This window comes from Rhinoraja longicauda, chromosome 9 (genome assembly GCF_053455715.1).
Source record: "Rhinoraja longicauda isolate Sanriku21f chromosome 9, sRhiLon1.1, whole genome shotgun sequence".
NCBI classification, from domain to species: Eukaryota; Metazoa; Chordata; class Chondrichthyes; order Rajiformes; family Arhynchobatidae; genus Rhinoraja; species Rhinoraja longicauda.
Genome location: NC_135961.1, coordinates 41,795,893 through 41,818,151, shown reverse-complemented (window position 1 = coordinate 41,818,151; position 22,259 = coordinate 41,795,893). Strand labels below are relative to the sequence as shown.

The 22,259-nt window shown below is 44.6% G+C and overlaps 1 protein-coding gene across 3 annotated transcripts in view; it reads right to left on the bottom strand.

Annotated features, from left to right (window-relative positions):
* rasgrp3 (RAS guanyl releasing protein 3 (calcium and DAG-regulated)) overlaps positions 1–22,259 on the bottom strand; it is an 89,309-nt gene that overhangs the window by 44,150 nt on the left and 22,900 nt on the right. For all 3 annotated transcript variants that reach the window (XM_078405322.1, XM_078405321.1, XM_078405323.1), the window contains exons 7-10: positions 18,564–18,737; positions 11,055–11,171; positions 5,764–6,039; positions 3,806–3,886 (exon numbers count right to left, since the gene is read on the bottom strand). In XM_078405322.1, coding sequence (XP_078261448.1) covers positions 3,806–3,886; positions 5,764–6,039; positions 11,055–11,171; positions 18,564–18,737 — 648 coding nt within the window. The remainder of the gene's footprint in view (positions 1–3,805; positions 3,887–5,763; positions 6,040–11,054; positions 11,172–18,563; positions 18,738–22,259) is intronic.

Below are 22,259 nucleotides of genomic sequence, written 5' to 3'. Positions count from 1 at the left end.
AATTGGCACGAGGTATTCACTTCATCCAGAGAGGGGTGGCATAAGCCCACCTATCAAACTGATAGGTGGAGAGTATATCAAAACCCAAATGAGGGATTGCCAGGACGTGTATATGTAAGCATACAGAGGGTTCAAATGAAGGAAAGTGGTAGGTATTGGATATGTGCAGATAAAACAGGGAAGGACGCATGCCTGAGGTTTGAAATAAAGGTAGAACGGGACGGATATATGGAAAAATATGAGGATAAGGGGGGAATGTTCCAGATAGAAGACAGTCAGAGTAGGGATCCCTGGGTTACCCCAGCACCACCTGTAGTCAGCAATGTCACCACGGAATATGAGCCTAAGGATTTAAATATAATGATAGTAACAGGAGAAATAGAATTAATGCAATTGTATGGGGAGGGAACCAACACCTGGCTTACCTGGATGATGTACACGGCCATAAGTATGCAACAAACTAATTGCTACGCCTGCGCCGGAGCTAAGCCTCAGCTGGTCCCAGTACCATTTCCCCTGAATTGGAATAGGACACCTGGGGCTATGTCATGTATACTACAACTATTCACGAATCCCATACTACCAAAGAATGAGACCTGCCAGAGCTACCATTACCTATTCCCGGCTAGCAACAACAACACGAAGGGCTGAAGTGAAGACCCTCGACCTCCCCCATTCACCATTCCCCTCGGGGAGGAGGGATTCAGTGCTATACAAGATATAACCCAGATGGACAGGAAATGGGGGAGGTGCTAAACGGCAATCAGACGTATAACATAACAGCTGAGGAACAGGGGTCACTGTTCAGTAGCTCCTGGCTGATAAAGCAGATAGTCAGTAGAGCCGATGTCTGGTGGTGGTGCGGAGAGGATACCCTGTGGCCCCGGCTACCAGGGTCATGGACAGGAACCTGTACCCTTACACAACTGATGATGCCCTTCACCATAGCAGTAGAACATGCGGTCGAACTCAATGAAGGAGGCCGACGACAAAGGAGAGAGGTGAGAGGATCATTTGACACACACATCTATATCGATGCAATAGGGGTGCCAAGAGGGGTACCCGATGAATTCAAAGCCAAAAACCAGATAGCTGCGGGCTTTGAGTCCATACTCTTCTGGTGGTCCACAATTAATAAAAATGTGGACTGGATCAACTACCTATACTACAATCAACAACGCTTTATAAATTACACTCGAGATGCGGTTGAAGGATTAGCGGAACAACTGACAGCTACCAGCCTAATGGCCTGGCAAAATCGCATGGCCTTGGACATGCTCCTGGCTGAGAAAGGGGGGGTGTGTGATGTTTGGGGAACAATGTTGCACCTACATCCCCAACAACACTGCTCCTGATGGGTCCGTGTCAAGGGCCCTAGCAAGTCTCACCTCCCTGTCTATCGAATTGGCCGAGAACTCTGGAGTAGACACCTCCTGGACCGGGTTTCTAGACTCCTGGTTTGGTAAACGGAAGCACATCTTTACATCAGCCCTAACATCAGTGGTAGTTGTGATGGGGTTGATGTGTCTATTCGGATGTTGTATCATTCCCTGCATACGGGGGTTATCTCAGCGATTGATAGAGACAGCCCTGACAAAGAACGACATCGCCATGATGGCCTGTAGAATACAGTATGACCAGCAGGAGGAATATAAAGAGGCAAAGACTCTGCTGCTAGCACTAGAAAAGGAGGAAATAGTATAAATCAAAGTAGCGTGGCATAAGAAAAAGGGTGGATTGTGAGAGAGAGGTAAAAAGGGATAATTGATTTAAACTAAGGACCATGAGAAATAGCTGACCTGACTGTGCTCGGCTAGATAAGAACCGCAAGAACAAATGGTGACATTCCAAGGATAAGGGCAAGATATCCAAAGAACTAGCAGAGAGAGCACAAGATAACCAGAGAACTAGGAGAGAGGGCAAGATAACCAGAGCACTAGGAGAGAGGGCAAGATAACCAGAGCACTAGGAGAGAGGGCATGAACTACTCTGTACTGCGCCTGCCTAATAAGATAAATGAATATTGCAAAAACGCCCCGCGTGACAAGATGCCTCATTTAAATGCACATGCGATGTATGATGTGGGAGGCAACAGGGGCGGTGTCGTTAGATTGTGCACCTCAGTGCTCCGATTGGAAGGAGTCCAGAGGGGAGGAATTTAAGGTGTGACAATTGTAAAGTGAAGTGAATAAAAAGAAGGGATTTTCCCGACCTCGGTGTGTCTTGAGAGGGAAGGCACCCAACTCTGCAGACTTGCAAATAAAATACTTGTTTCTCTAGATTGTCTCGAGCATCGTGATTGTGAGCACTCACATTTGTATCTCACAGCCCTAAGAGGTAAATCTAACTCTGTCTTGAAAACATCCAGAGAATTGGCCTCCACTGCCTTCTGTGGCAGAGAATTCCACAGATTCACAATTCTCTGGGTGAAAAAGCTTTTCCTCATCTCAGTCCTAAATGGCCTACCCCTTATTCTTAAACTCTGACCCCTGGTTCTGGACTCCCCCAACATCAGGAACATTTTTCCTGCATCTACCCTGTCCAATCCTCTAAGAATTTTATATGTTTCTATAAGATCCCCTCTCATCCTAAATTTTAGTGGATACAAGCTTAGTCGACCCATTCTTTCATCATACGTCAGTCCCGCCATCCTGGGAATGAACCTGGTGAGCCTACGCTGCACTCCCTCAATAGCAATAATGTCCTTCCTCAAATTAGGAGACCAAAACTGCACACAATACTCCAGGTCCGGTCTCACCAGGGCCCTGTACAACTGCAGTAGGACCTCCTTGCTCCTAAACTCAAATCCACTTGCAATGAAGGCCAACACACCACTGGCTTTCTTCACTGCCTGCTGCTTACTTTCAGTGACTGATGTATAAGCACACCCAGGTCTCATTGCACCTCCCCTTCTCCTAATCCGACAATATACAATTTTACCGAAGCAATGAGGATCAGTCAGTTTCTTCCCACTCCTTGCTTCCTGTTTGCCAACCTTCCAAGTCAGTGCATCAACGCCAATCCCGAGCGTTTTAATTTCCACTCAATTCCTAATAAGGCAACAGAAGATGGATCCCAACCCAAAACGTCATCTGTCCATTTCTACAGATGACACATTGGGTTCCTCTAGCAATTAGATTTTTGCTCAAGATTCAAACATCAGCAGCTTCTTATTCCTTCCATGCAAATATCCAGACTTAAGAACAGCTTCATCCCCACTGCTATCCAACTCAATCACCTTTCACACCCCATTCCCGATGGTGCTGCCATGCTTTTTCTCCTAACCCTATCTCATTCACTTATTCTGTTATTCTACTTTAATACTTTTTCCACTACTCATATTTTGCGCCACAATCTTGCTGTATTGCACTTGTTGTATTTATCATTACATTTGGACAGAATAGGAAGGGTTCAGAGAGCTATGGGCCAAATGCAGGCACATGGTACTACACCAGAATGCTTACTTATTCAGCGTGGACAAGGTGGGCCAGAGTGCCTGTTTCCATGCTGTCTGGCTCCATGACTATTACTGTATGTCTAATGTTTACTCTGGGCTGCAAGTGAACAATGGATTTCATTGCACCCTGGTGTATATGGTAGTAAATTAATCTAATTTCATTGAGTACCTTTTCCACAACAAACACTGTGGGGTGAGATCAGGAGTTGGGAGGGATCACCAGTGGGTACATCCCCTATGTAACTGGGAAGTTCATCTGCTGATGAGTTTGGGATGTGTGTACTTACTCAGTTCAATGGCAATGAAGCCCATGAAAGTCACCAATAGCAAAGTGAAGTCCCCACCTACCATTGACTTTGGATTCCTAGGTTCACGGAGTAATGACAGTTCATAGATTTCATCTTCCGTATGATATAAATCCAGGGACAGCTGCACAAAACACAATTAATAAAGTCCGTAAAGTTCATTTAAAGCATACAATATTTATCATATTGCCACAAGGAACTGCAGATGCTGGTTTACAAAAAAAAAAAGACACTCGAGTAGCTCAACGGGTCAGGCAGCATTTCTATAGAACCTGGATAGATGTCATTTGGGTTGGGACGTTTCTTCAGACTGATTGCGGTGGGGGGAGTAAGTGGGAAGAGAGAATGGACTGAACAAAGCCTCTTGAGTGATAGGTGGATGCAGGCGAAGGGGGGGTTTGATAGGTAGATGGTTGGACACAGATCAGAGATGAAAAGATTAAAGGTGTGAGATAAAGTGCGAATTGTAAAGCCAGAGGAAGGAATATAAATGGAAGGGGAGGGAGAAGGGGAGAGATGGGTGAGAGTCTGGGTGGAGCACAGGGAAGAGGGGGAAAAAAGGCTTGTTGTTAGTTACCGAAAATTGGAGAATTCAATGCTCAAACCATTTGGCTGTAAGCTATCCAAGCAGAATATGAAGTGCTGTTGCTCCAGTCTTTTCATGTGGCCTCACCCTGGCAATGGAGGAGGCCCAGAACAGAAAAGTCAGTATGGGAATGGGAAGGGAAATTAAAACGTTTAGCAATCCGGAAATCCAGTAGGCCTTGGCAGACTGACCATAAATGTTCGACAAAACATTGCCAAGTCTATGCTTGGTTTCGCCAATGTAAAGGAGGTAATATCTCGACCCGAAACATCACCTATTCCTTTTCTACAGGGATAGTGTCTGACCCGCTGAGTTACTCCAGCTTTTTATGTCTATCTTCATTAATAACTATCATCTCTGGTTTGCAAGTATTATTGCAGAGCCCACCGTAAAACTGCCCAGAAATGGTGATAAATGTGCAACACAAGGGAAGACTAAGTTGAATTCCATGGGCTCCGTACAAGAAACCTTCACAATGACGGACCTCTATACGGCGGATTTCAGTTGTGGAGGAATGAAGTTGGGAGGTTGCACCCCGCCTCCCCCCACTTCCACCAGTTACCCAAAGACCTGGCACCACATGACGGACTTTCAGACGCGTGAGTGGAGAGAGCGAGAGGCATCACGAGCAGCGGACCTGTCCCAGGTCTGTGAACGGGCCTGAGAATTTCCGCTTGTTTAAACCCCCCCCGCCTCCCAATGCCCCATTTCCTCCATCCCGGCCTTGGGTTAAACTTTACCTCCCTCGGTTATAGGGGACAATTGGCAATGACAGACACCATCCCACACCCCTGCCCCTTGGTCAGCTATTGCGAGGGTTTACTGTATTGCAGTCCCCAATTCCTGCCCAGCTGAGGTTGTTACATCCATGACAAATTCACCAGCTTCTATGCACTCTTAAAAATTGGGTTTAGGTTTAGACTAGTAAACAGGTTGAGGTTTACTATCCACTCGATAACATTTGTGTTTGAGTTACTCCAGCACTTTGTGTCTATCTACAGAGTGTAGAATGTAGTTCTCGGCATTATAGCACAACAGTTTCATAGACAAAGTCCAATGTCCACAGTGGGGTAGAGTTGAAATTCCAGCTTAAATCAAATCCACAACTCAGCTATGTTATATGAAACATCGGCTTATCATTCGGAAGAAATGGCAGGTCTTTTACTCACTGTTTCATATTAAGCGCTTACTGCAGTGCTGGTGTGATAGCTAAATGGTACAGATATACGTAAATACATGCATCACACACAGCCACATACACACACAAACAATAATTATAGATTGGAAGGCCATTTGGCCCATTTACTTCAGACCATCGTATACACACACACACACACACACACATACACACATAAGCATATACAATACGTTGGCACACATACAGCCACATATAACCTTAACTGAACCAAACTTACTGTTAACAGGTGTATTAAATCCATGTTTGGTTCTAAGTGAGGATTTGCGTCCTGAAGTGAAACCAGCTCATTAAATGTAACATACAGTTGCTGCATTTTGACAATGTTCACTTTATTATCGTCTGTCCAGTCTGGGAAAGCTACTTGAACAGCAATCAGGTCCTTTAAATGAACACCCAGAATGGGAATCTTAAAGCCCTCGCAGTCAACAAAGGCCTTTCGATAGCTGCAGTAGTTTCCATTGGAAGAGACCAGCTCCGTCATTTCATTCCAGACCTGGCAAAGCAAACAGACCAATAAATGGGATAATAAGTCAAATATATTTCAAGTAAAAGCCTCAACACAGAAACTGGCATTAAAGGAAATTCGTGCTTTTCTATTCTAAATAGCTTGGTGTGATTCAGCCAAAGAACTGCAGCAGTTCCAAACACTGGTTCTCCACCATGTTCTCAGGAGTTATCTGAGAGAGGCAATTGCAAATTTGCCCAGACCCCACAACTGAGTAATCAATCAAATCTACAAAACTGACATAAATCAACAGGGTTTTCTATTCTGAATATATGGACATTATAATCAAACCTTAATAATGCAGTGCCTCCAGTGGATATTCACATATAATATGTGGAGAGAAACTGAAGTGAGAGAGGGAAAATTTAATAGGAACCTGAGGGTCAACTTTTTCACACGGGGATGGTGGGTAAATGGAACAAGCTGCCAGGGGACCTAGTTGAGGCAGACACTATAACAACATTTAAAAGTCATTTGGACAGTTACATGTATGGGAAAGGTTTAGAGGGATATGGGCCAAACACAGGCAGGTGAGACTAATGTAGATGGGGCATCTTGGTCGGCGTGGGCAAGTTGAGCTGAAGGATTTATTCACAAAATGCTGGAGTAACTCAGCAGGTCAGGCAGCATCTCGGGAGAGAAGGAATGGGTGACGTTTCGGGTCGAGACCCTTCTTCAGACTGATGTCAGGGGGGCGGGACAAAGGAAGGATATAGGTGGAGACAGGAAGATAGAGGGAGATCTGGGAAGGAGGAGGGGAAGGGAGGGACAGAGGAACTATCTAAAGTTGGAGAAGTCGATGTTCATACCACTGGGCTGCAAACTGCCCAGGCGAAATATGAGGTGCTGTTCCTCCAATTTCCGGTGGGCCTCACTATGGCACTGGAGGAGGCCCATGACAGAAAGGTCAGACTGGGAATGGGAGGGGGAGTTGAAGTGCTCGGCCACCGGGAGATCAGTTTGGTTAATGCGGACCGAGCGCAGGTGTTCAGCGAAGCGATCGCCGAGCCTGTGCTTGGTTTCGCCAATGTAAATAAGTTGACATCTAGAGCAGCGGATGCAATAGATGAGGTTGGAGGAGGTGCAGGTGAACCTTTGTCCCACCTGTTGAGCTGAAGGGCCTGTTTCCATGCTGTATGATTCTATGACATTATAAATAGACATTAACGATCTATGAGTGAACAGTACAAGGTGATCTAGCAAGGTCTCAATACCCACATCAGTGGCCATTTTAATTGATAGGGAGGAGGTGACATGAATGGCCATCAGTTTCCTGCAATCATGTGCAACTTAATATGAATGAACAGAATGTTTCAGTTCTCACAAACACTGTTGATGTAGGGTGGAGTCAAATGTCATTGAAGATGAAAGGCAGCCTAGTTACTGGTGTCAGTGAACAGTTCTTTCATGTTGTTTATTGGCTGATAAATAAGGGACAAGGTGGATTAATTTATGTAGGAAGGAACTGCAGATGCTGATTTAAACTGAAGGTAGACACAAAAAGCTGGAGTAACTCAGCGGGACAGGCAGCATCTCTGGAGAGAAAGTATGGGTGACATTTCGGGTCGAGACCCTTCTTCAGACTTGATAGGAAAAAGGATGCTAAATCAGGTTGCACTGTGCTGAGAACACTTCCAGGTGAGACAGAGGTTCACATTCACCTCTCCTAACCTCATCCACTGCATTAGGTGCTCCCAATGTCGTCTCCATTACAACACCGAGATAAAGGCGTAGATGAAGCAACCTTTTTTGCCTAACACTTGCGCTCGATCCACCTAGTCCTGCTGGAAATCACGGCAGCTAACCATTTTGACTCCCCTTCCCATCTTCATACTGACTCTTGTCCTGCCCCTCCACCATTGCCAGCATAAGGCTACACTGAGTAGCTTACAACCCAAAGGAATGAACATTGGATTAACCAATTTTAGGTAACCCCCTCCTCCCCGCCCCGCTCCTTCCACACAGACCTTTCTTCCCCCATCTTTTCCCTTTGCCCCATGCTGGTGCACATCCATTTCTCTCACTATCCCGCCCCCAGATTATCTCTCCCTCCTTTTTTCTAGCTTGCTTCCATTATTAGAACAGCTTGTACTGGAGCCTACCAGGGAGAAGGCAATTCTGGATTTAGTGTTGTGTAATGATCCTGATCTGATAAGGGGACTAGAGGTAAAAGAGCTATTAGGAGGCAGTGATCACAACATGATAAGTTTTACTCTGCAAATGGAAAGGCAGAAGGGAAAATCGGAAGTGTCGGTATTACAGTATAGCAAAGGGGATTACAGAGGCATGAGGCAGGAGCTGGCCAAAATTGACTGGAAGGAGGCCCTAGCAGGGAAGACGGTAGAACAGCAATGGCAGGTATTCCTGGGAATAATGTAGAGGTTGCAGGATCAATTTATTCCAAAGAGGCGGAAAGACTCTAAGGGGTGTAAGAGACACCTGTGGCTGACAAGGGAAGTCAGGGACAGCATAAAAATTAAGGAGAGGAAGTATAACATAGCAAAAAAGAGTGGGAAGACAGAGGATTGGGACTCTTTTAAAGAGCAACAAAAGTTAACTAAAAAGGCAATACAGGGAGAAAAGATGAGGTACGAGGGTAAACTAGCCAATAATATAAAGGAGGATAGCAAAAGTTTTTTTAGGTACGTGAAGAGGAAAAAAATAGTCAAGGCAAATGTGGGTCCCTTGAAGACAGAAGCAGGGGAATTTATTATGGGGAACAAAGAAATGGCAGACGAGTTAAACCGTTACTTTGGATCTGTCTTCACTGAGGAAGATACACACAATCTCCCAAATGTTCTAGGGGCCGGAGAACCTAGGGTGATGGAGGAACTGAAGGAAATCCACATTAGGCAGGAAATGGTTTTGGGTAGACTGATGGGACTGAAGGCTGATAAATCCCCAGGGCCTGATGGTCTGCATCCCAGGGTACTTAAGGAGGTGGCTCTAGAAATAGTGGAAGCATTGGAGATCGTTTTTCAATGTTCTATAGATTCAGGATCAGTTCCTGTGGATTGGAGGATAGCAAATGTTATCCCACTTTTTAAGAAAGGAGGGAGAGAAAAAACGGGTAATTATAGACCAGTTAGTCTGACATCAGTGGTGGGGAAGATGCTGGAATCAATTATAAAAGACGAAATTGCTGAGCATTTGGATAGCAGTAACAGGATCATTCCGAGTCAGCATGGATTTACGAAGGGGAAATCATGCTTGACAAATCTACTGGAATTTTTTGAGGATGTAACTAGGAAAATTGACTGGGGAGAGTCAGTGGATGTGGTGTACCTCGACTTTCAGAAAGCCTTCGACAAGGTCCCACATAGGAGATTAGTGGGCAAAATTAGGGCACATGGTATTGGGGGTAGGGTACTGACATGGATAGAAAATTGGTTGACAGACAGAAAGCAAAGAGTGGGGATAAATGGGTCTCTTTCGGAATGGCAGGCAGTGACCAGTGGGGTACCGCAAGGTTCGGTGCTGGGACCCCAGCTATTTACGATATACATTAATGACTTAGATGAAGGGATTAAAAGTACCATTAGCAAATTTGTAGATGATACTAAGCTGGGGGGTAGTGTGAATTGTGAGGAAGATGTAATAAGGCTGCAGGGTGACTTGGACAGGTTGTGTGAGTGGGCGGATGCATGGCAGATGCAGTTTAATGTCGATAAGTGTGAGGTTATTCTCTTTGGAAGTAAGAATAGAAAGGCAGATTATTATCTGAATGGTGTCAAGTTAGGAGGAGGGGGAGTTCAACGAGATCTGGGTGTCCTAATGCATCAGTCAATGAAAGGAAGCATGCAGGTACAGCAGGCAGTGAAGAAAGCCAATGGAATGTTGGCCTTCATAACAAGAGGAGTTGAGTATAGGAGCAAAGAGGTCCTTCTGCAGTTGTACCGGGCCCTGGTGAGACCGCACCTGGAGTACTGTGTGCAGTTTTGGTCTCCAAATTTGAGGAAGGATATTCTTGCTATGGAGGGCGTGCAGCGTAGGTTCACTAGGTTAATTCCCGGAATGGCGAGACTGTCGTATGTTGAAAGGCTGGAGCGATTGGGCTTGTATACACTGGAATTTAGAAGGATGAGGGGGGATCTTATTGAAACATATAAGATAATTAGGGGATTGGACACATTAGAGGCAGGAAACATGTTCCCAATGTTGGGGGAGTCCAGAACAAGGGGCCACAGTTTAAGAATAAGGGGTAGGCCATTTAGAACGGAGATGAGGAAGAACTTTTTCAGTCAGAGAGTGGTGAAGGTGTGGAATTCTCTGCCTCAGAAGGCAGTGGAGGCCAGTTCGTTGGATGCTTTCAAGAGAGAGCTGGATAGAGCTCTTAAGGATAGCGGAGTGAGGGGGTATGGGGAGAAGGCAGGAACGGGGTACTGATTGAGAGTGATCAGCCATGATCAGGCATTGAATGGCGGTGCTGGCTCGAAGGGCTGAATGGCCTACTCCTGCACCTATTGTCTATTGTCTATTGTCTATTGCAATCAATCTAGTTTAGTTTAGTTTAGTGAAACAGTGCAGAAATAGGCTCTTCAGCCCACCAAGTCTGCACCGACTCGCATAAATGCTATCCTACACACACTAGGGACAATTTACACTTATACCAAGCCAATTAACATATAAACCTGTATGTCTTTGTAGTGTGGGAGGAAACTGAAGATCTCGGAGAAAGCCCATGCAGCCTCGGGGAGAACGTACAAACTCCGTACAGACAGCACCCATAGTCGGGATCAAACCCGCCTCTCTGACGCTTCAAGTGCTGTAGGGCAGCAATTATATCGCTGCGCCACCGTGCTGCCATTATTCTAAAGAAGGGTCTTGACCCAAAACGTTGCCTATCTATATCCTCCAGAGATGCTGCCTGATTCCCCCCTGAGTTACTCCAGTCCTTTTATTATTTTTTTTGTAAACCAGCATCTGCAGTTCCTTGTATCTCTCTGAAGAATCCCTTTCATGACCCATCTTTGCTTCTACGCTATGGATCCATGTAACCTTACCTTTGTAACTTCGGGTGCAAGATGTGAGAAGGTTTCCTTCAAGCGGGATATGGCGCTATGACTTAAACCTCCTACCACGGCCATCAGCGTGTTGAAGTTCTGGAGCTGCAACAGCTTCTGAAATAGATGCAAGTACAGGACCAGTTGTGAAAGATGTCACAATGCAACATGACCTCCACATCACAGTCAAGGATGCAATGTCTGGACTGCTAGCACATGAAAGAAAAGCCCCATCCGAGACTAGGGTGGGGTTTGTGGAGTGAAGGGCATAAAAGTCCAGTGCTTTACCATCAGAGATTTAAATCCAGGTTCAGAGGGTGGGGTCGAAATTAGGGCCTTCAGAGATTTGGGTAATCAGGCCTTAAGGCACCAGAAGATTCACTGACATCTACTATAAACCCACTAACTCCCATAGATTTCTGGACTCGATCTTGGTTGTGCACGGTCAGTGACTAGGCCAATTGGATTGGAAGTAGTCAGGTTAATGAGACCAGTGGATTGGAGAGGGTTCAGTACCATGGGGTTGGAGGGGCTCACTGGGAGTGCGATTGTTACCTTACAGAGATCCTAATCTGTGGCTGCGATTTTGGCTGTTGCAGGAGAGGCCAAAGAGAATCACTGTGGGAATTAATTTCCCCCACCATGCTGCCAAAGGCAGTATCGCTGGCAATAGTGCGTCCATCCCTATAAATCTAATGCATTCCATGCTCGCTTTGAGCCAAAAGGCCAAAAGGGAAATGACATCCGTTCCAGAGAGACTGGAGTGTGCCTGTTCCCATGGTTACTGTTGCAGCTGTACGATCGGCCTTCCTGAGGGGAACCCATGAAGAGCAACAGGTCCAGACGGTGTCACTGTCCACGCCCTTGGGACCGCCCTCGGTAAGGCCATCAGCACAATCACAGACCAGTCTCACTGCGGTCACTCCCTCTTCGTCCTTCTCCCATCAGGCAAGAGGTACAGAAGTTTGAAAACGCATACTTCCAGATTCGGGGACAGTTTCTTTCCAGCTGCTTTCAGGCAACTGATCGGTCCTCTCATCAGCTAGAGTGCGGTCATGACCTCCCATCTACCTCATTGGAGACCTTGGAACTATCTCTAATCAAACTTTATCGGACTTCAATGTTATATCTTTGCATTAAATGTTGTACTTTTATCCTTTAACATATTTTTAAGTAACCAAAAGTGAGGTAGAAAGCAAATTTTTTTTGGAAAGTTCCATTGAAAGAATTCAATCATGTGCTATCTCAGGGTGTTCCAATGAAGTAATTCTATTTTGAAGAGTGGTCCCTTTTGTAATATGGAAACTATCTCAGCTAAACTATGTAAAGTAACTTTCTAGTAGGAGGCAATAAATAGGCTGGGATTGGAGCGACATAGACCATGTGCAGATAGATGGAATTAATTTAGATTGGCATGACGGTCGGCACATACCTGTTGGGCCAAAGAGACTTTTCCTTTGCTGTATGGAGTTACTAAAATCTAATGTACAGCTACAGCACGATGTTAGAATGGGTTGGGATGTTAGGAAGTTGAATATTGCATCTTGTATTATTGTGAGAGGATTTGAGTAAAAGAGAAAAGTAATTTTACTACAATTATTCAGGCCTTTGGTGAGACCACATCTTATCCACAGTTGAGGTGTCTTTATCAAAAATGGAATATACTTGGTATAGAGGAAATTACACAATAATTTACTAAACTGTTTGTGGGGATGGTGATTTGGTATATATAGACTGAGTAAGTTTGGACTTGCATCTCAGACTGTATTAGAATGGGAGGTGTGACCTCATTGAAACATGGAATTCTCAGAGTAGAGTCTGGAAGGATGATCCCCTTGTTGAGTAGTCTAGAACTAGAGGGTCACAGCCTCAAAATAAGGGGCAAGCCATTTAAGACTAGTTTTTTTTCATTGAAAAGGTGATGAACCTGCATTTTCAGGCTTGGAGGGCTGTGGAAGCTCAATTATTGATTACATTCAAAACAAGGATTGACAGACATCTAAGTATTAAAAGTAATCAAAGATACAAGGATAAGGCTGGAAAATAATGTTTGAAGTAAAAGATCAGCCATGATCTTGCTGAATGGTTGAGTAGGCTTGGGAGACAAATCACCTCCTCCTGCCCCTATTTCTTATCTTCTCTAAGATTACTAATATACGGTGTCTTTCTATGATATCAAGCAAGGACATATCACAGAGTTAATATATGACAAACGGGTACAATTCTAGTCTTACTCTCTATCTTCAAGCATTGATAAATATTGATTTAAAGCCCACTATTATTTTTCAGTTGCATATCAGCTTCTGTTTTAAACTCGTCGTTTGCTTTTTGCAGTTTTTTGTTTATGTTGGACAGAGCATCAATCAGTTGAGAGCAAGTTAATGATACAGCACTTTACACTGTAGATGTTAAAGAAACACTTTCATCTTAGATTCACTCTTTGGAGTGTTATAATGAGCATTACATCAAATTAAATTCTTTCAGTAAAATTATGCTTCCAATTTATGGTTCGAGTGATTTGTGCTGAACTAATGGCACAGGGTAATTGCCTTCCTAAAGCTTCCATTTACACCCAGACAGTTAATAAACCAATTTAAGTTTAGAGTTTGGAGTTAGTTTAGAGTTTAGAGATACCGCGCGGAAACAGGCCCTTAACAGGCCCACCAAGTCTGCACCGACCAGCGATCCCTGTGCACTAGCACTGTCCTACACACTATGAACAATTTATCATTTTTACCGAAACCAAACTAACCTCCAAACCTGTACATCTTTGGAATGTGGGAGGAAACCAGAGCACCCGGGGAAAACCCACGCGGTCACGGGGAGAACGTACAAACTCCATACAGACAGCACCCATAGTCCGGATCGAACCCGGTTCGCTGGTGCTGTAAGGCAGCAACTCTACCGCTGTGCCACCCTAAGGCATTAACATCATTGGGGAACGATCTTGGTGATCCAAAACAACTGGCATTCCAAGCAGTGTAATTGCAAATAGGTTATTTTGGTTATTATAGCTATTTATGAAATTGTTAATAAGTTTTGCTGCACATTGTTTGTGGCATTCATTAACCTGGAGCTTTAGAAATGTACTTTCCCCAGTCCATCATTAATTTTATGTGAATTCAGGATGCTGTTGTTGAAAGGCCATTTAAAAAAAACCTCCATCCATACCCTTCCCTACCTGGGATGTTTAGTTTCTAACTGTTAATCCAAATCATGATTCATTCCCACCTATGTCACTTTTACCCATTTCCTTTCATGTGACTGGTTTCCTGCACCAACACAGAGCACAAGTGATAGGAAAAAAACCGAGGAAATGACAGAGAACTACGCTCAGATAAATAGAGGAACACTCCATTGAGTGCTGAGAGACAGGCACATATGACGAGGTCGGTTAAGAAGCCATAACATTAGTCATCCAATTGTCACCACAGCTGAGTCACAAACTCCCTCATAATAGAACATTCCATTCTACAATATGATTAATATCACAACTAGATATATTTCCTACTTGTAAATGCACCATGGAAAGCATTTTATCAGGATGCATCACAGCTTGGTTTGGAAACATCCAAGACCGCAAGAAATTGCAGCGAATTGTGGACGCAGCCCAGACTATCACACAAACCAATCTCCCTTCCATTGACGCCATTTATACCTCACGCTGCCTCGGCAAGGCCAGCAGCATAATCAAGGATGAGTTGCACCCTGGGCACTCCCTCTTCTCCCCTCTCCCATCAGGCAAAAGGTACAGAAGTGTGAAAATGCACACCATCAGATTCAGGGACAGTTTCTTCCCAGTTGTTATCAGGCAACTGAATCATCCTTACACTACCACAACCAAAGAGCAGTGATGAACTACTATCTACCTTTTTGGTGACCCTCAGACTATCCTTGATCAGACTTTAAGGTAGACACAAAATGCTGGAGTAACTCAGTGGGTCAGGCAGCATCGCTGGAGAGAAGGAATGGCTGGCGTTTCGGGTCGAGACCCTTCTTCAGACCACAGCCTTGATCAGACTTTGCTGGCTTTACCTTACATTAAACATTATTCCCTTATAAAAGTATCTATACACTGTAAATAGATCGATTGTGATCATGTGTTGTCTTTCTGCTAACTGGTTAGCACACAACAAAAGCTTTTCACTGTACCTCGGTACACGTGACAATAAACTAAACTAAACTAAATTATGATATATTACAGTCACAATTGTGACGCTGTAAAGACCATAGCTTTTGTTTAATCAGCCCACTCTCCTTTCAGACTCCACCTCCATCCCTCTACTTGACAGTTGTCTGAAAATGGACCAGGCTGTCTGTAAATGTAATGTAATTTTTGTCCCAGAGATTCTGAACACATCCAGGCCAGCTGGCACAGCAGGTAGTACTGTTGTCACACATCTCCAGTGACTCAAGTTCGATTCTGATCAAAATTGCTTTCTATGAAGAGTGAAATGACCTTGACATAAATGTAGATGGGTTGGTGAGTAAGTTTGCTGACCACACCAAAATTGGAGGAGTAGCGAACAATGAGGAAATCTTTCAAAAGATATGGCGGGACATAGATCAACTGCAGAAATAGGCAGATAAATGGCAGGTAGAGTTTAATCCAAACAAGTGTGAAGTGTTTCACTTTGGAAGGTTGACTGTCAGGGGAGGGTTACAGTTAATGGCAAGACCCTTAATAGTAGCTTCCCAACTCAAATACCACCTCTCTACCAATAACCTGTATGAAACTTTCCAATCCGGATTCCGCTCAAACCACTGTACTGAAACTGCGCTCCTCAAAATCACAAACGACATTCTCCTCTCCTCCGACGCTGGCAACCTCAACATCCTCATGCTACTTGACCTCAGCACCGCCTTTGACACCATAAATCACTCCATTCTCCTCACCCGACTCGAAACCTCCCTTAACATCACCGGCACAGCCCTATCCTGGTTCAAATCTTACCTCTCTGACAGACACCAGTTCATCTCCATTAACAACTGTAAATCCCCCACCGCTCCCCTCCCCCAAGGTGTCCCCCAAGGCTCAGTCCTTGGCCCCCTCCTCTTCATCCTCTACCTGTTCCCCCTTGGTCAATTAATCCGCCGTCATGGTCTCAACTTCAACTGCTTCGCCGATGATATCCAGCTCCTCATCTCCACCAAGTCAATCTCCCCCACCACACACTCTACACTGACAAACTGCATCACTGAAATAAAATCTTGGCTTCAATCAAATTTCCTCAAACTCAATTGCAACAAATCTGAAATCATCATCATTGGTCCAAAAACACTCACCAAATCCACCCAAAACTTCATTCTCAACATTGATGGTCTCCCAGTATCCACCTCCCCTCACATCCGGAATCTTGGAATCATCTTTGATCAAACCCTCTCCTTCGACAAACACATCAAACACATCACAAAGACAGCCTTCTTCCACCTCAAAAACATTGCCCGTCTCCGTCCATCCCTCTCCTCCACAGCTGCAGAAACCCTCATCCACGCCTTCATCACCTCCTGTCTGGACTACTGCAACAGCCTCCTCTATGGCGCACCCTCAAAAATCATCAGTAAACTTCAATACATTCAAAACTCCGCTGCCTGTCTACTCACCCACACCCCGATCCGTGACCATATCACCCCCGTCCTTTACAAACTCCACTGGCTCCCCATCCCCCAGAGAATCCAGTACAAAATCCTCCTCATAACCTACAAAGCACGCCATAACCTGGCCCAATCCTACCTGACCGACCTCCTCCACAGGCACACTCCCACCTGCACCCTCCGCTCTGCTGCTGCCAATCTCCTATCCCCCCACATCCGGACCAAACTCAGATCCTGGGGGGACAGGGCTTTCTCCATCGCTGCTCCCACCCTATGGAACTCACTACCCCAAACCGTTAGAGACTCCTCCACACTCACCACATTCAAAACATCGCTGAAGTCTCACCTGTTCAGTACTGCCTTCAACCACTGAAGGTCACCTCACCTTCTGTCTCCTTTCTCTGTTCGTTTACATATTTACTTATTTATCTATTTATTCATTTCCCTATGTTCTCAAAATCTCTGTAAAGCGTCTTTGAGTATATGAAAAGCGCTATATAAATAAAATGCATTATTATTATTATTATTAAGACCCTTAACAGCATTGATGCACAGAGGGATGTTGGAATCCAAATTCATAGCTCTCTGAAGGTGATAGCACAAGTAAATAGGGTGGCAAAGAAGGCTTATGGTATGCTTGTCTTCATTGCTAGGGGCATTGAGTATAAGAATCATGATGCAGCTCTATAGGAGTTTGGTTAGCCCGTATTTGGAATATTGAGTAAGAGGCTTTTAGATAGATATATGGAAAGGCAGGGAATAGAGGGATAGGGATCATGTACACGCAGATCAAGCATCATGTTTGGCACAAACATTGTGGGCCAAAGAGCCCATTCCTGTGCTGTACTGTTCTATGTTCTAGAACACAGAACACGGAACATCCAGGAAACATTACTGCCTTATAATGGTGGGAATTTGGGAATCTCTTCAGCAAGGCATAACCTGACACTGGGTCAATTGTTAGTTTTATAAACAAAAGATATGAAGGAATTTTGACCCAAAAAGGTGAGACTATGGAGTTGGTCACAGATCAGACATGATCTCTTTGTTTATCTTGAACAATCGTATCAGCATTCAGATGTGAGTAAGGACATAGGTTCCAGTGTCCAAAAGAACTTTATCCTGCATAGAAGATGGACTAACTGTGAGTACAAGAGGAAATGCAAAAGATGAAGAACAAACGGTAATTGCCACGAGTGTCTTAGGGAGTGAGTATTAACAACATTGCTCTCTGAAAGTTACTAAGAGGAAGCATTTACCCGGTATATTCGGGCTGTAATTACCCCCAACAGTTTGTTTACCATACAAGATTCTGAAATCCTTTGGTAGCTAACATTTAAAAATAAGAAGTGTCAGCTTTCAACAGGCAGGGAAATCTTCTCTCTCAGTATAGAAATGTATAGTACTGAATGTTATTCAGTCCTTTGTCTTTTGCTAGCTCTCTGTCAGCGTAATTCCAAGATAATCACCCTGCCAGTGGTATGAATATTGATTTCTCTCACTTCAGGTAGCCCCGGCATTCCCTCTCTCTCTATGTCCCTCCCCCACCCAAGTCACACTCGTTTCTCATTTTCACCCTACAAACAGCTTCCAATGGTCTGTTTCCTTTATCATCGTGACTTTTTTGCGTATCTTTCATTCATTGTTCTTTATCCCTCCGCATCACCATCTATATCTCTCATTTCCCTTATCTTTAACCAGTCTGAAGAAGGGTCTCGATCCAAAACGTCACCCATTCCTTCTCTCCAGAGATGCTGCCTGTCCCGCTGAGTTACTCCAGCTTTTTGTGTCTATCTTCTGGGCTTGTGTACCACACGAACACACTAAGGAGTCACCTGAGCGAGCCAACAAGCAGACGCACTATGAAATCCACCTCCCCAATAAAACCAAAACATTTGTGATTCCATTACTCACCTGAGCCACGTTAATAAATTTGGTGATGACATCTGCCCTTTGCACAGGTGTCTGCTTGCTAAGAACCATCAACTGGAGCCATTGGGAAATGCCATTAAAGAGAGCGATGGATCTCTCAAGGGTCGGGTTATCCATTAGGCTGCGATGTGTGACGTAACTCTGATAATCTGTAAACTGGAAATCACCATTGCAAAAGTTAATCAAAAGTCAGAAGTCATATGAATTCCTCGTGCAAATTCGTTAAAGCTCGGCTTCGCTTTATTTGCTTTGGTGATTCGTGTTTTAATCTGTGATAATTGCTGTGTATTCTGAACCATGTTTTGGAATGGAATAGTCACAGCTCTACCATGGCATAAATGCTGGAGTGGAGCAAAAGCTCATGTTATGTTGATGCACCAACTTGCCTAGAGAGTGGACCATTGGGCACCATCCTGCACAAATGATTAATCCAGAGTTCATCACTCCAATGCCCTTTGGGAAGAGGTACCAGGACCTTCCACGTGATTCACATTAGTGCTTCTAAGGCTATTCCAGCTTCAGGTGTACACCTAATGATGCCTTTACCTGTGCCACACCCTTCTCCATCCTCATGGACATCAATTGGAGATCTGGGTGCAACGTGTCGCAATCTGTGAATAGTTTGACACCATGATATGGCACTTGCTTGTTTTCTTTCTCATTATTTAATAGCATACTTGACTGACGTTAAGAGCCTTGATGCAGAAGTCAGGTAAGGGGCAGATTCAGAAGTGACTGCAGGTTGCACAAACACTTCCAAGGTTCCTCAAGTATGCTGCACCAAACAGGAGTGCTTTCTCCAGAGGTCAGGTGTTGAGATGCCTCATTCAGTGAATGTTCCGTGAATTCACGATTGGCAGCAATCTGGTGGCACAAGAGGAGGCATCCACATATAAACGACCGACCACACATAGTGGGACAACGACCTTGAGCTGAAGGCAAACAGTCAGCTCACTGAGTGTTCAGGGACACCACATTCTATCTGGATACCACCAGTGAACAGGTTTTCTAAGGCTATCATCGCTGAGAAATGTGACGCTTTATGGAAAGGTCTTCATCCATGACATTGCGGAGAATTGTGGATTATGCCCAGTCCATCGTCCACCATTGACTCCATCCACACCACACACTGCCTCAGGAAAGCAGCCAACATAATCAAGGGTTTTTTTCACCCCGGTCGCTCCCTTTTCCTCCCCCCTACCATCGGGAAGAAATATAAAAGCTTGACAGCTCATTCCGTGGGAATCAAGAACCGCTTCTTCCCCTTCATTATCAGAGCACTGAACGGTCCTCCCATAGGTTAAGGGGTAGTCCCCTTCTTCCAACTAACATTCATTGTGAACACTGGAGTAGTAGGAAAGAAAATTGCAGATGCTGGTTTTAATCAAAGGTAGACACTAAATGCTGGAGTAACTCAGCAGGTCAGGCAGCATCTCTGGAGGGAAGGAATGGGTGACGTTTCGGGTCGAGGCCCTTCTTCAGACTGAAGCAGGGTCTCGACCCAAAACGTCACCCATTCCTTCTCTCCAGCGATGCTGCCTGACCCGCTGAGTTACTCCAGCATTTTGTGTCTACCTTGTGGACACTGGACTTTTCCTCTGTAACTCTAACACTACAATGCTTAAAACTATGTTCTGCCCTCTGGTATTTTTCTCTTTGCACTATCTGTTGTGTATGGCTTAATTGTACTCGTGTTTAGCACACTGTACCTCAGTAACACCAATACCGTACTTCTGTGCTGAAACTGCATTCTCCATGGAATGCTCAACTCGGGATCAGACAAAGTGGCTGCAGTAGACATCTGCATTGCAGCAACATTGGAGGTCACAGGGGCACCGCGTGGATATGGAGATGGTGACATAGTACTTAGTGCTGTTGTCTCAACGCTCCAGTGACCTAGGCTCGAACCTGAACTTGGATGGCATTGTGTGGAATTTGAATGCTCTCCGGGAGACCATGTTGGTTCCCACTGAATACTCTGGTTCCCTACCACATCCTGGAGGGCCACTCTGAAACAATAATAAATAAGGATGTTACAGAGACTTGGTTACAAAAGGACTAGCTCTGAACATTCAACATTCCAGGGTTTCAATGTTTCAGATAGGATGGAGGGGGAGGTAAAAGGGATGGAGGAGTTGTGTCACTAATCCAGGAGAATGTTACAGCTGCACTCAGAGAGCATATGATGGAGGATTTGACCACTGAGTCAATATCGGTAGAGCTCAAAAGTAAGGAAGATGCAATCACTCTGATGGGATTATACAATGGACCTCCCAATTGCCAGGGAAAGTCAGAGGAACTGATGTGCTGACAGATTATGGAAAGATGTAATAGCAACAGAGATGGCATAGTGAGGAACCTCCACTTCCCCAATATTGACTGGGATATCTTAATATAAGGGTCTTAGATGAGGCAGAATTTGTTCGGTTTATCCAAGGCTTTCTTGAAACAGCAAGGGCATTGCAGTGGCACAGCTGGTAAAGCTGCTGCCTCACAGTGCCAGAGACCTGACTTTGACCCTGACTCCAGGTTCTATTTTTGTAGAGTTTGCACGTTCTCCTTGTGACCACGTGGATATCCTCAGAGTGCTCTGGTTTCCTCTCACATCTGAAAGATGTGTGGGTTTGCAGATTAACTGGCCTCTGTAAGTTGCCCCCAGTGTGAGCGGATGAGAAAGAGGAATAACAGAAAGAGTATGAATGGGTGATCGATGGTCGGCATAGACTCGGTAGGCCGAGGACCCTGGTTCTAAACTAAACTATACTTAACTAAAATGAATGGTACGTGGATAGAATAGGGACCATATTAGACCTTGTATTGGGAAATGAGTCTGGCCAGGTATCTGGCGTTTCAATGGAAGAGCATTTTGGGAACAGTGATCACAACTACTTAGGTTTTAAGATAATTATGAGTAAGGATATGTCTGGACTTTGGGGGAAAGTACTGCATTGGGGTAAGGCAAATTGGTGTTGTTATTGGATGGAAATTGTTCAAAGAACAGCTGATCAAAATTCAAGATCAACATGTTTCAGTCTGGAGGAGGGACAAGGGGGACAAGATATTGGAATCTTAGATGATGAGAGTCATTGTAAATATGTTTAAAAAGGAAAGGGAAGCACATGTAAAGTTTGGGAAGATGAAATCAATCGTACACTAGCCCTATCCTACACACTAGGAACATTTTACAATTTTTACCGAGGCCAATTAACCTACAAACCTGTATGTCTTTGGAGTGGGGGAGGAAACCGGAGCACCTGGGGAAAAGCCACTTGGTTTCGGGAAGAACGTACAAACTCCATACAGAGAGCACCTATAGTCAGAATCGAACCTGGGTCTCTGGCGCTGTAAGGCAGCAACTCCACCGCTGCACCACCGTATAGATCACATGCAGGTAGAAGAGATTAATTCAATGCAGCATCACATTCGACATGGACATCTTGGACACATGTAGCTGTGCTGCTCTGTTCAATGCTCTAAAAGCTGCAATAAAGAAATGCCTGAAGTTCCATTATCTCAAAACTGATGTTTGATTTTTCAGAATTACCTGGTGAAAATGTTCAGTACTGATAAATTTTTGAGCGCTGACAAGTTTTTGAGTGCTGATAAATTTTTCTGAATATTGTTGGGCAGCCCCACCTCACCCCTACAGTGACCCATGACACATGTAAATAAATACCG